Source organism: Lontra canadensis, unplaced genomic scaffold, assembly GCF_010015895.1.
Source record: "Lontra canadensis isolate GAN:19392208 unplaced genomic scaffold, GSC_riverotter_1.0 scaffold89, whole genome shotgun sequence".
Classification (NCBI taxonomy): domain Eukaryota; kingdom Metazoa; phylum Chordata; class Mammalia; order Carnivora; family Mustelidae; genus Lontra; species Lontra canadensis.
In genome coordinates, this window is record NW_022631083.1 from 5,339,663 (window position 1) to 5,353,508 (window position 13,846).

The 13,846-nt window shown below is 43.2% G+C and overlaps 1 protein-coding gene across 4 annotated transcripts; it reads left to right on the forward strand.

The window, feature by feature from the left end:
• The first annotated feature begins 1,502 nt into the window (after positions 1–1,502).
• LYSMD4 (LysM domain containing 4) lies at positions 1,503–6,386 on the forward strand. Of its 4 annotated transcripts, none has more exons than XM_032836012.1 (3): positions 1,503–1,542; positions 2,812–3,101; positions 5,554–6,386. In XM_032836012.1, the coding sequence occupies exons 2-3, from the start codon at positions 2,820–2,822 to the stop codon at positions 6,163–6,165; spliced, it is 894 nt and encodes a 297-aa protein (XP_032691903.1). In that variant the 5' UTR covers positions 1,503–1,542; positions 2,812–2,819; the 3' UTR covers positions 6,166–6,386. The 4 variants fall into 4 exon arrangements, with proteins under 4 accessions (XP_032691903.1, XP_032691905.1, XP_032691901.1 ...); XM_032836014.1 differs by lacking the exon at positions 1,503–1,542 and adding an exon at positions 1,623–1,642; XM_032836010.1 differs by lacking the exon at positions 1,503–1,542 and adding an exon at positions 1,665–2,128.
• The last annotated feature ends 7,460 nt before the right edge of the window (positions 6,387–13,846 follow it).

The following is a 13,846-nucleotide window of genomic DNA, read 5'->3' on the forward strand; positions in this document are numbered from 1 at the left end:
AAATTAATTCAGCTTTGCAGATTCTGATCTGACTCCTCTCCCTTTTAATCACATTCTTAAATTCTGATGCCTAGACTTGTCAAATACACCAGGCCATGACCAAGCCCTTTGGTCCAGGAGGACAGCTGTGGCTGACAGATGGGCTTTTGGAGTCGGACATATTAGGATTTGGACCTTAATGCTGCCACTTCCTCTGTAGCCTGGGTCAGGTCACTTGATGTCTTGCCTGTTGAGCCACTATTTACCGAGTATAGGCTTTGAATTGGACACAGATTGTGGTGAGCAAAACAGACGATAATTAGGGACAGGTGGATTCTGGCAATAAAACAAGTCCATCAAAGGAGAAGTGGGAAGAAGAAACAGAATGTCTTGACAGAGCATGGAGGGAGCATCTAGGTATATGGGCTGAGAAAGGGACTTATCTGAGGCCTGGGGGTTAGAAGGTCCAGCCATGCCAGCAGCTGAGAGAAGTATGTTCTGTGAAGGGCCAGGTGTGGGAGAATTGGGTGTTTAAAAACCAGAAAAAAGGGGAGAGTGGATAAAAGGAGTGAGTAAATGGCAGAGAATGCCCTGGCCTTTGCCAAGATAAAGAATTCAACTTTTATTTTAAGTAGGATGGAAAGCCATAAAAAGGAGAGATCTTACTGTTTTAATCTTTTTGCTTTGTGGTTTAATTTGATAACTACTGAGATGTCATTCCTCCCCCATTAACTATTTGCATACTTTGGTGGATTGTCGGCTCTTGCGCCCCACCCACTGGGCTGTTAGTGACTTTCTCATTAATTCGATGAGGTTTGTCTCAATTAAGGATTTTAATCTTTTGTGGTGTTTGTTGCATTTATTTTCCCCTGGTTACGGTTTGCTTTTTAATTTTGGTTTCTTTTTTGGCGTGGACATTTTAAACCTTTGTACTTATAGTGTGTTAGAGTGTTCCCCCACCACTATTAAGCTTAAGGAGTCCCCCGCCATCGACGTTGGGTAAATTGTGTTGTTTGTGGTCCGTGTAGTCGTGGTTCCATGGTTGACACTGGGGGAGTTTTCTATCTTCGTGTGCGGAGAGGAACAGACTCGGTGGTAAGGGCTCAGGATGTGGAGACCCCTGGGTCCCAGCGGGACTCCTCAGCAGGTGGCCCCCACTCTCCTAGGAATCTGCCCCCTCGTTACACAATTGACACAGAGGGCGGGGCTAAAGGCTTCTTGTTCAGGTGAGAAAGCTGAGGTTCCGCAGAAAGCTGGGAATCAGAGGTAAGCCTACAGCCGAAGCAAAAACTGCCCCTGGGACGAGCTGGTGCCGCGGTGGCAGGCAGGGGGGAGGGGCGAAGGGAGGGGCGGTCGGGGAGCTGGAGCCCCTCCCCGGCCCCGCCCCCCGGCCGCGTTTCCTGCACTGACCTCTGCACAGCAGGGCTCATTCCAGAGCCGCCCCCCCAGCGCTGATTTCATTGGCTGCCTCGCCGTCCCCGCCCCCTGGAGACCTGCTGATTTTCCGGCCCAATCAGCAGGCGCGGCGGCGGCGGCGAGTCTCGGAGGATCCCGGGCGCTGAGGTACCGGGGCTGGCAGGAGGGGCCGCGGTCCTGGAAGGGGGAGCGCGCGGGCCCTCAGCGGCGCCTCGGCTCAGGGGGGTGGGCCACGCTTCTGCCTCGGGTACGAGCCGCCCTCCTGCCTCCGGAGGGGCGGCGACCGCCACCGTCTGCGGCTGGCCGGACGTGGTTGGAGTGGAGGGCAGAGGTCGGAGGTCGTGCCTGTGCGGAATGTTGGGGTCCCGCCCATCTAAGCCCAGGAGCGGGCAGCGCCCGGTTTTCTTTTTGTCAGCGCCTGTGTGGGGACCGCCCTCCTTGCACGGAAAGGGCTCAGAGGGAAACAGGCCTTGGAGCCGCCGGGGCCCCTGGCAGGCCCTGAGCTCTGACGGGGAGAGCCGCCGCCTCCCTCCTCCGGGCCGGCGGGTCCGTAGGGTGCGGGCAGGAGGCGGTGGGCGGCACGGTCGCGCCGGGGGGCCCTGGCTGTCCCCGAAGGCGCCGCTCCCCTGGGCTCCGAAGGGCCCCACGCCAGCGGTTCCGAGGCTGTCATTCCCCGCATTTGAGCTCTCGTTTCTGGAACCTCAACTCGGACTGTTCCGAGAGGGGAAAGCGGGTGGTGTGGCTTTTGCACTTGGCTGGAGGTGAAAATAAAAACCAGGCGTGGGATGTAATGAAGGCAAGGGCACCTGTGAGAAACTGGACGAATTACGTAGTTCGACAGGAATTTTCTGCCCATCTTGGCTCACATACAACGTAATTCAAGCCTTCGGTATTGGAAATCAAAGTCTTTTATTCTCCTAGTTCTCATAAGCAAGTGACCTTAGTCTTGACCTTCTTGGCGAGGGGACTCTGGAGTGTGTAAAGTAGTGAACCAGAATTGTTCGGTACAAAAGTTCCCGAGTTAAGATCCTCAAAGCGAGGAAGCTGGAACAGCCCTTCCCTCTCATTGCAAGGGTCCCAGCAGCGTCTTTACCCTGAGACCAAAAAGAGAAGTTTCTTTAACTGCGTGGGTTTTGGGGGGGGGGCACCACCTATGGATGGATGAGGAATAAGGGGGAAAGGAGGGATTCTTTCCTTCTCTATGCAAAAGGGATGCAATTAAGGGGAAAATGCTATTTTTACACACCTGCCTCTCACCCCATCTCAGCTAGCGTACAACACGTTGTTTTTTGTACTGATGGTGTCTCTGCAATGATCAGGGAAAAGGGTAATCTCTAACAAGACACTTCTCTTTACTGTAGCTGCAGAGGAATCAATGTGACTTATGTGGAATTAACCATGGGGTTTGGTTTTCAGTTAAGAAAATGAGGCAGAAGGAAGTGTTAACCAAGACCTTCCAAGGCCCAGCCATTGTCTGTAGGACTCCAACCAGCCACGTTTACATGTTTGAGAACGGTGGTGGGGACTCGGGGGACTCCTCTGAGGAAGAGTCCCACCGCGTGGCTCTGCGGCCCCGGGGCAAGGAGCGCCAGAAGAAGGGTGCCCACCACCCTCACCAGCCAGGAGCAGGGGACGTGGTGCTGCTGCAGCGGGAGCTGGCCCAGGAGGACAGCCTCAACAAGCTCGCTCTTCAGTATGGCTGCAAAGTAAGGAACCCCGGAGGTGAAGGTGCCATCTGTCCCCTCAGCTCCTGTGTGCTCAGAGGAACAGAGCAATGCCCTGAAGGGTGGAGGCCCTTGCTGCCCCTTCCTGACCCCCCAAGAGGTGGTTTGGAGAGGCCTCTTGTAGCCGGAAGGGACTCTCCAATCTAGCCAGAGATGGAAGGCAGGTGGGAGTACTTTCAATTCTGAACCTTGAGATCATGAAAAGTGAGGGTTAGGAATCTCACATGTTGGAGCAGTTCCCTCTCTGCAAAGTACTTCTCTCCCTGTCCCTCCACACTGAACTTCAGAAACTTTTTTTTTTTTTTAAGTAGGCTCCACATCCAGTGTGGAGACCAGTTGGGGGGGCTTGAACTCAAAATCCTGAGATCAAGACCTGGGCTGAGATCAGGAGCCAGATGCTTAGGGGCACCTGGGTGGCTCAGTCAGTTAGGACCCTGCCTTCAGCACAGGTCACGATCCCGGAGTCCTGGGATCGAGCCCCAGTGGGGATCTGCTTCTTCCTCTCCCACTACCCTTCCCCCTGGCTTGTGCTTTCTGTCTTTCTCTCAAAATCTTAAAAAAAAAAAAAAAAAAAAAAAGATGCTCAGGTAACTTAGCCACCCAGGTGTCCCCCTCCGCCTCCCCCACTTTTTTTTTTTTTTTTTTTTTTCCCCCCTCCAAGCACATTTTGTTTAAGACCTACTAGGGCCAAAGATGCCAGCAGAATTTATCCAAGATTTGTTTGGTAGGCTTGCTTTTTTAGCTGCTTCACTTTTTCTGACCCTTTCTTGTTGCTTATAGCTTATTTGGTCAAGTTTTACGTCCTCTCTTAGAACTGCATGATCTAGCCTTTGTACGCTGTGTATCTATATAACCCTGTTTCTCTCTTTAATTATGTTTTTAGCATTCAGAGTGATTAACATGGCAAAGTAAGTAGGAAAGTATTTATAGAATTGCTGCATTTTCTCCTAGATTGAAACGATTTATTTCATTTTGCTAATGACAGTTATAACTTTCTGTGGCCTCCCCTAAGGCTATCTAACCAATATATTTTAGAAACCTTTTCCTCCTTAGTTTCTTGTCATTTATCTAACAAGGTTCAAATGGTTAAACACATTGCATAGGATGTTGTATTTCCCAGAAGAAATAAACAGGCTGGTCTCTAGGGACATACTGTGGCCTCTCAGTTGTACGGAGATTTTTCTGTAGGCATACTGTGTGGTTTATGGAACGGGGGCTGAAAATGAATCCAACCCCACACTGAGTGGATGCAGTGGGCTTCTTGGAATACTGATGTCTAATAAATCTGTGAAGACGTTATATATAATGCTTCCAAAAAGCAATCAATTTTCCATTTTAAAGTAAATACAAATTTGGTGTTAATTCCCTAAGGGCAAAGACAAACAGGTCCCAAGCACCTTATGGTTTAGTTTCCAGGTGTGATCAGTTAAAAATATCTGCCACCTCAATTCAATTAGATGATAAAAACAGTTGCTCAATAAGTGAAATAATAGAGATGATTGAATTAGGTGTTATCTAAAGGTCTGTGGCTCTATTTACACTCTAGTTAGTGGGCTTATGAGTCAAATCTTAAGGTCCACCTCTAATGCTTTCAAGTTATGTTCCAAACATTAGCTTGAGGGAGGGTTTCTCTTTGACTTAACTGTCTGCACCACCCCTCCCTTAAGATTCAACTGTGGAAGGAGTTTGTCACGAACTTTCTAAAACTCATAGTGCTGTTCCTTTCTCTTCCAGTCCTAAAATTGCAACAGATTTCAGTCCATACTTTCCAGCTTGATTCATGATTTTCTATATGTTTCTAATTATCATAGGTGTTGTGAAATCTTCAAAGTGTATCACCCCTAGGTCCCTTTATAGAAAATAAATTTATATGCCATACAGCACTTCTGGGCAAGAAAACATGGTAGAATCATGAGGACATACCTCTTTAACTATTATTACAGTTAAAATAGGTTCTGAGTGTGGAGCTGGCTGAGGCTTTGTGTTTGGGGAACCCTAATATAATCAGCTACTGAATTGGGTTCTGATGTGGGAGGGAAGTCAGCCAGATGGGGGCACTGTTGCCTCAAAAGTTAGAAGTAGAAAGGGCTATAAGCTTTTTAAGTTGCTGTGGTTGGGTTTCACCTAAAAACATTTTTGTTGCTGTCACACTTTGAATTAGCAAGAGACTCTTCCAAAACTGATCTTATGTTTTTCAGACTTGTAAATCTGTATGGAAACGTAATGATTAAGCTATACATTCAAGCTGAGTTAAAGCCAAAAAACAGTTTTATTCAGCCTAAACTAATTTTGTGCCTAGGTGTGCTTTTCCAATATTCATCAGATTCGTAAGCGGGGTGGGCTTGGATCCTCTTCCAGAAAGAGCTACTTTTTGGATATTCATTCTAAGGAGTTTACATGTTTTGTGCTGTTTATATCTTCATGGCTTTCCTAGGTCGCAGATATCAAGAAAGTCAACAACTTCATCAGAGAACAAGACTTATATGCTTTGAAATCTATTAAGATTCCAGTGAAAAATCATGGGATCCTTACAGAGACCCACAAAGAACTCAGACCCCTCCTGAGCCCATCCTCAGAGACCAGAGTGACCTTCGAGGAGCAGCCAGACCCAGATAGAGCAACTGTAGGCACCGGTGCCCTCTCCAGCCCACTGACGGATTTCTTTAAGGGCATTGACCAGAATATTGAACGCGCGGTGCAGTCAGAAATCTTTTTAAATGAAAGTTACTCTGTAGAGACCTCCAATCAGCCGCTGCTCCCGACTTCTCCAAAGACCCCCACGAATGGTGCCGACTGTGGAATTCAGTGGTGGAATGCCGTTTTTATCATGCTTCTAATTGGGATTGTTTTACCAGTGTTTTATTTGGTCTATTTTAAAATACAAGCTACTGGCGAGATCCCCAGTAGCTTGAACACAACTGCTGTCCCCAATGGCTCAATGAGCATGAGTGCAGTTCCAGGGCAAGCCCCCAGATTAGCAGTTCCAGTGCCAACTGTCCCCTCTGCAGACAGCCAGTTCAGTCCAACCACCCGGGCAGGGAACTAGCTCTTGTTTCTAAAGAATCGGGCCAGTGTTAGCATTGGGCCTCTTAATGTGGATCATCTGACATCGGCCATATCCTAGGGTGCTGCCTTTCCTTTTCTATGACCTACGGACATGTCTCAGAAGCCGCCGTTGTATTCTCCAGAACATTTGACCCTGGGGAATAGGCTGACCTAATCCAAGGCTGTGGGAGCCAAAACATGCCCCCGCCCCAGCCCCCTACATCCAGGAGGTACAGCAAGAGAGACCTTTGCACGTGACACATGCCATTTCTTGAAGGTATATAGTGGACTGGCACTGCGTGGGCCCCCAAGTTGGAAGTGTTTGGAAGTTGAGGAGCAGCATTGGACCTCCACTGTGGGGGCTTCTGGGGTCAGCTTTGGTTACTTTGCTGTTTGCAGTGTCCTCTGCCGTGACACGTGGTGTTCTTTGTCTCCCTGGCAAAGGTGCTCTCCAGCAGTGGTGAACGTCCCCCTGTTTTGGAGATGACAGAATTATAATAAGCCCTATTTCATGTTTGTCCCACCAGGTAGCCTTTTTGAGGCAATGTCCCTTCTAGGATCAAAAAAGTCCTGAATCCGAATTGCTCTAATACTGAGTCAATGGCAGGTGTGTACCTTGCACTTCTAGAACTACTTAGGGGTACACATGCCTGCTTTAAAGCTGCTGCATGGTATGGCCAGCACTTCCTGGCTAGATCATTTGGGGGCTTTTGCTCAGTTTCCTCTGAGGAGCATCCCCACTGCGGTGGCTAACCAGATTACCCAAGTCAGCATTCTTGGGAAGAATTCGTGCTGCCCAGGTCTGGAGCTGAGTAGGTGCAGAGAGGAAGAGGAGTGCCTATCGCCAAGGTCTCAGCATGTGACACGTCTAAGGCCAAACAGTCACCAGTCTGGCATTGCTGAGAGCAGCAACCCCTGGAGGTACCTGGAAGGGAGGTACAGGGAGAACGGGTGTGCTTCCTGCGGCTTCCCTGACTCTGATCTTGGGAAGTCTAGAGCCATTGCCCCAGAATCGGGCTCAGTGTTTTTCTTTGGCTAAATACACTTTATATAGTGTAGCTCATAATGTTAAAAGACCAAACCACAAGCTCCCATCAGCCCGAGGTTTTCCCGTCTACACAGCAGGTGTCTGCTGCAGCATGCTGGAGGCTCAAGGGAGGCCTGGGTCAGCCTCAGGCCTTGCAGGTGGAGCAGGGATACATGAGGTGAGGGTGAAGGCCTGTTTGGCTAGAGCCCACCTTGGTCCCATGGAAGAGTGGAAATGGGCTTACATGGTTCGGAGGAGCCTGCCATCAGGGAGGAAGACTGCACAAATGCTGAGCTTGGAGGTGGTTTATGTCCCTGGACACATCAGGCCTAGAGATGAATTGAGAAGATGTCGTCACGTAAGAGGAAGGGAGTGTGGTGGTAGAGTGCTTGAAATGGGCTTCTCATTTTTCTCCTCTCAGCTGTGTGGGGAACGATTTGCCCTGGGTTCAATTAGTAAACTTAAAGTATCTTCAGAAGTAAAGGCTTTCTTCAAAACCAGAATGGTCTTCAGGATAAAATGAACTTGTGGATCTTTGCTACAGGAACTGCTTTGATCCTGTGAATGTTTTTCCAGCCAGAAGTGTGCGCTCACTGCGCCCCTGGAGGCCGCAGGTTCCTCTAACGTATCATTACGTTAGAGCCTAGAGACCCACGGGAAAATGGCTTTCGCCAGGCAAAGAATAAATATATGTATTTCTTACTTTAAAAAAAATGGAATAAAATAATTTCTTCTGTGAAGAAAAATTGAGGATTTTTTTTTTTTTTCCCAACGGAGGTGGTAATTCAGAATTAAAAGATGGGTGACAATGTTGGAGAACATAAAGGTGCCCATGTCCAGGGGTGTCCCCCTAGGGCTTGTGCGGCTCAAGGTCGAACAGGTGAAGAACAGAAGTGGTAAACCTGCAGGGTCTCACTGATTGAGAACAATGTGCTTTAAAGTGGTTTTGTTTAGTATACACAGGAGATACCATGAAGATTGTTTTCTACACATTTACTACATTTATAGTGTCTTGGGAGTTAATGTTTTAAAGAGGTAATTAGAGGGATGCCTGGGTTAAAGCAGTGGGTTAAAGCCTCTGCCTTCGGCTCAGGTCATGATCCCAGGGTCCTGGGATCGAGCCCCGCATCGGGCTCTCTGCTCAGCGGGGAGCCTGCTTCCTCCTCTCTCTCTGCCTGCCTCTCTGCCTACTTGTGATCTCTGTCAAATAAATAAAATCTTTAAAGAAGTAATTAGATTTGATAGGAAATGTTCAGACTTTTTATTGAACTGTAGAGCCCAACACTGTGGACACCTGGGGAATCTATGTCATCAGGAAAATGATGCTCCCGTTTTACCCTGGAGTGACAAGACTGCAGAGACTAAGCCGAAGTCCAGGGTCACCCTGAGCAGGCCTGCCCAGTCAAGGCCATGCCACAGTCCTTCCTCGGGAAGGTAGTTCTTTAAACTGCCTCTGTTAGTAATGAAGGCTTTCTGGGGTTGAAGAAGAATGGTAAAGGTTCTTTTTTCTCTACATCCCTACCAGCATTTGTGATCTCTTGTCTTCTTGATGATAGCTATTCTAACAAACATGAGGGGATAGCTCACTGTGGTTTTGATTTGCATTTCCCTAATGATTGGTGATGTTGAGCACCTTTCCATGTACCTGTTGTCCCTTTGTATAACTTCTTTGGGAAAATGTCTATTCAGGTGCTTTGCCATTTTTTTTTTGTTGTTGTTAACATTTCTTTTCACTGCTCAGTTGTGTGAGTTCTTTATGTATTTGGGCTGTTAACTCTTTATTGGATATATGGTTTGCAAATATTTTTTCCCATTCCATAGGTTGTCTTCATTTCGTTGATTGTTTCTTTTGCTATGAAGAAGCTTTCTAGTTTGATTTAGTCTCACTTGTTTATTTTTGCTTCTGTTGCTTGTGCTTTTGGTGTCCTATCCAGAAAATCATTGCCAAGACGAGTGTAAAGGAGTTTACCATGAAGGAGCTTACATTCAAGTCTTTAATCCATTTTGAGTTAATTTTTGGGAGTGGAAAAAGAGGTCTTTCATTTTTTTACACATGAAAACCCATTTTCTCAGCACCATTTATCGAGGAAACTCTTTTCTCCATTGAGTTTTCTTGGCTCCTTCTCAGTATGACTGTATAGGCACTGATCGATGTATCTCTGGGTTCTCACTTCTGTTCTGCTGGTCTGTATCTGTTTTAATGCCATTACCACATGGTTTTGATTACTATAGCTTTATAATATAGCTTGAAATTGGGAAGTGTTATGCCCCTGCTTTGTACTTCTTTCTCAGGAGTCCTTTGGCTGTTCAGTCTTTTGTGCTTCCATATAAATTTTAGGATTTTTTTTTCCTACTTCTGTAAAATTTGCCATTGAAATCTTGATAGGGATAGCATTGAATCTATTGAATCTATGGTTTTGAGTAATATGGAAAAGTAAACAATATTCAGTTTTCCAGCCCATGAACACAGGATACCTTTCTATTTATTTTTATCTTTTTTCATCAGTGTCTTTTTGTAGTGTTTAGTGTTCTTCCACCTCCTTGGTTAAATTTATTCTTAAATATTTAATTGTTTCTGATGTTACTGCAAATGGAATCATTTTTATTTCTTTTCAGGTCATTCATTGTTAGTGTATAGACACGCTACTGATTGTTGTATGTTAATTTTGTATCCTGGAACTTTACCAAATTCATTGCTAAGATCTAGGTTTTGTTTTGTTTTTTTTTTTAAATGGAGTCTTTAGGATCATGTCATCTACAAATAGAGACAGTTTTACTTACTTTTTTTTTTTTTTCCAATTTCCTGCTTTTTATTTTTTTTCTTGCCTGATCACTCTGGCTAGGGCTTCCAGGACTATGTTGAATAAGAGCAGTGAGAGTGAGCATGCTTGTTTTTGTTCCTGATCTTAGAGAAAAAGATTTCACTCCTTCATCATCAGGCATAATGTTAGCTGTGGCCTTGTCATATATAGCCGTTGTAATGTTGAGGACATTCCTTCTACACCTAATTTGTTAAGAGTTTTTATCATGAATAGATTTTGAATTTTGTCAAATGTTTTTTCTCCATTATTGAGAGGATCACAGGATTTTTGTCCTTCATTTTGTTAACAAGGTGCATCACATTGATTGCATATGTTAAACCACCTTCTGTCCCTGAAATAAATCCCACTTGGTCATGGTGAATGATCTCTGTAATGTACTGCTGAATTTGGTTTGCTGGTATTTTATTGAGAATTTGAGAACTGGCTTATAGTGTTCTTTCCTGGCTTTGGTATCAGGTAGTGCCTGATACTTTTCTACCTTAGGTCAGGCCTCATAAAATAAGTTTGGAAATATTTCCTTTTTTTTTTTTTAAGTTTGAAAAGTATTGGCATTAATTCTTCTTTAAATGTTTGGTAAAAGCCACTGTGAGACTATCTGGTCCTGGGTTTTTCTTTTTGGGCAGATTTTTGATTACTGATTCAATCTCTTTACTAGTATGGATCCATTCTGATTTTTTGTTTATTCCTGATTCAGTCTTGGTAGGTTATATATTTTTAAAAATTTTTCTATTTATTCTAGATTGTCCAGTTTGTTGGTGAATAGTTGTTCACAGTAGTCTCTTATGATCCTTCATGTGTTTGTGGTATCATTTGTGATGTCTCCTTTTTCTTTTATAATTTTGTTGACTTGGGTCTTCTCTTTTTTCCTTGCTTAGTCCAGCTAAAGGTTTATCAGTTTTGTTTATCTTTTCAAAGAACCAGCTATTAGTTTTATTAATCTTTTCTATTGTTTTCCTATTCTCTATTTGATTTATCTGCTCTAATCTATTGTTTCCTTCTTTCTGCTAATGTTGGGTTTACTTCGTTCTTTTTCTAGTTTCTTAAACTGTTAGATTGCTTATTTAAGATCTTTCTTGTTTCTTAATGTAGGTGCTTGTTGCTATGAATTTTCGTCTTATAACTGCTTTCTGCATATATTACATAAGTTTTGGTATGTTGTGTTTCCGTTTTAGTTTGTCACAGGAGAGTTTTTTATTTCCCTCTTCAATTTCCTCTTTGATCCATTTGTTGTTTAAGAGAGTGGTGTTTAGGGGTGCCTGGGGGCTCAGTGGGTTAAGCCTCTGCCTTCGGCTCAAGTCATGGTCTCAGGGTCCTGGGATCGAGCCCTGCTTTGGGCTCTCTTGCTCAGCAGGGAGCCTGCTTCCCCCTCTCTCTCTGCCTGCCTCTCTGCCTACTTGTGATCTCTCTCTCTGTCAAATAAATAAATAAAATCTTAAAAAAAAAAAAAGAGTGGTGTTTATTTTCCATTTATCCATGAATTTTCCTGTTTTCTTCCTATTACTGATTTCCAGTTTCATACCATTGTGTTCAGAGAAGATACATGATATGATTTTAACCTTGAATTTTCTTAGACTCGTTTTGTGGCCTAATGTACGGTCTGTCCTAGAAAATGTTTCATAGGCACTTGAGAATAATGTATATTCTGTTGTAGGGTAATAATGCTCTCTGTATATCTGTTAGGTCCATTTGGTCTATACTGTTGTTCAAATCCACTTTTTTTTTAAATTCTCTGAATGATCTATCCATTGTTGAAAGTGAGGTATTAAAGTCTCCAATAATTGTTGTATTGCTGTTTGTTTTTCCTTTATCCTCTGTTTTATTCAGGTGCTCCAATGTTGAATGCATAAATATTTACATTTTATATCTTTTCAATGGATTGACCCCTTTATCTGTGTGTAATGACCTGTGTCTCTTACCATTTTTAGTTTAAAATCTGTTCTGTTTGGTGTAAGTACAGCTACCCCTGTTTTGTTGTTTTTGTTTGTTTACTGTTTGGTTGAAATATCGTTATCCATCTCTTCACTCCCAGTCTGTGTATCTTTGATGCTAAAGTGAGTTTCTGGTAGGCAGCATATCATTGGGTCTTGTGGTTTTTCTTTTTTTTAATCTGTTCATCTGTTTTATGTCTTTTGACTGAAAAATTTAATCCATTTATGTTTAAAGTAACTATTGATAGGTAAGGACTTACTGTTGCCATTTCATTGTTTTCTGGCTGTTTTGTAGATCCATTGCTCCTTGTTTCTTCTCCTACTGTCTTGTTTTGTATTTTGGTGTCTTTTGGTATCAGTATGCTTTGAATTCTTTATCATTTTTTTCTTTTTTGTTTTATTTTTTGTTGTGATAACTACAGACTTTCCCTTTGTGGTTACCATGAGGCTAACATAAAGTATCAGAATTATGACAGCTTATTTTAAACTGATAACAATTTCTATAGCATTCCTAAACTACGCTTTTACTTCTGCTCTCCCTTACATTTTAGGCTATTGATGTTAAAATTTACATATTTTTTATATTGTAAAACAATAACATTGTAATTATGGTTGTTTTACTACTATTTTTATTATTTATTTATTTATTTTAAGATTTTATTTACTTAGTCATGAGAGACAGAGGGAGAGAGAGAGGCAGAGGGAGAGGCAGGCTCCCCAAGGAGCAGGGAGCCTGATGCAGGACTTGATCCCAGGACCCTGGGATCATGACCTGAGCCAAAGGCCGATTCTTCACCATCTGAGCCACCCAGGTGCCCTATTTTTTATCTTTTAAATTAGAGCTGTAAATGAATTATGCATCACAAGTACTGTTTTATAGGATCTAATTTTGACTACATATTTACTGTTACCAGATAGTTTTATGTTACTTTCTTATGTTTTTATGACATTAATCAGCATCCTTTTAATTCCACTAAAGAACTCCCTTTAACATTTCTTGGAAGGCAAGTTTAGTGGTGATGAAATTCCTCTGCTTTTGTTTGTTTTGGAAAGTATAGCTCTCCTTCATTTCTGGAGGACAACTTGCTGGGTATAGAACTCTTGGCTGACAGTTTTCTTTTTCTTTGAATATTATTAATATATCATCCCTGGCATGAAATGTTCCTGTTGAGAAATCTGATGGTAGTCTTATGGGAATTACCTTGTGTGTAACTTCTCTCTTTTTTGTTGCTGCTTTCAAAGTTCTTTGTCTTTGACTTTTGACATTTTTAATTACGATGTGTAGTGTAATAGCAGTGTAGTCCTATTCAGGTTCAACCTATTTAGAGTCATTTTGGCCTCGTGGATCTGGATGCCCATCTCTCTCTCCAGGTTTGGGAAGTTAGCAGCCATTATTGTTTTAAGTACATTTTCTGTCCTTTTCTCCTTCTCTTCTCCCTTTCTCTTCTCAGTTTGTGTTCCTTAAGTCTTGTATGCTTTCTTCACTCTTCCCCATTCTTCTTTCTTTTCTTTTCTCTGGATAATTTCAAATATCCTGTCTTCTAGATCATTGATTCTTTGGCCTTGTCAAGTCTGTTTTGAAGCTCTCTATTAAATTCTTCATTGTATTTTTTCAACTTTAGGATTTCTTTTTTTTTTTTTTTAATCGTTTCTTTTTCTTTGTTGAACTTGTTTCGTTCATGCATTGTTTTCTTAATTTGGTTTAGTTGCCTGTATATTCTTACAGTTCACTAAACTTTTTAAAAGAGGAATTTAAGGGGATCATTCTGAATTCTTTGACAGTTCATAGATTTTAATTTCTTTAGGGTCAGTTTTTGGAGCTTTATTAGTTTCCTTTGGCAGTGTCACCTGTATCTGATATTTTGTAATCCTTGATTACTGACATTGGTGTACGCACATTTTAAA

Coding starts and splice junctions, on each gene's coding strand:
- LYSMD4 (XM_032836010.1), top strand. CDS start 1,750: ATGTTGGGGTCCCGCCCATCTAAGCCCAGGAGCGGGCAGCGCCCGGTT. Junction 2,129..2,811: donor GTTCCGAGAGGGGAAAGCGG/GTGGTGTGGCTT, acceptor TTTGGTTTTCAG/TTAAGAAAATGAGGCAGAAG. Junction 3,102..5,553: donor CTCTTCAGTATGGCTGCAAA/GTAAGGAACCCC, acceptor TGGCTTTCCTAG/GTCGCAGATATCAAGAAAGT.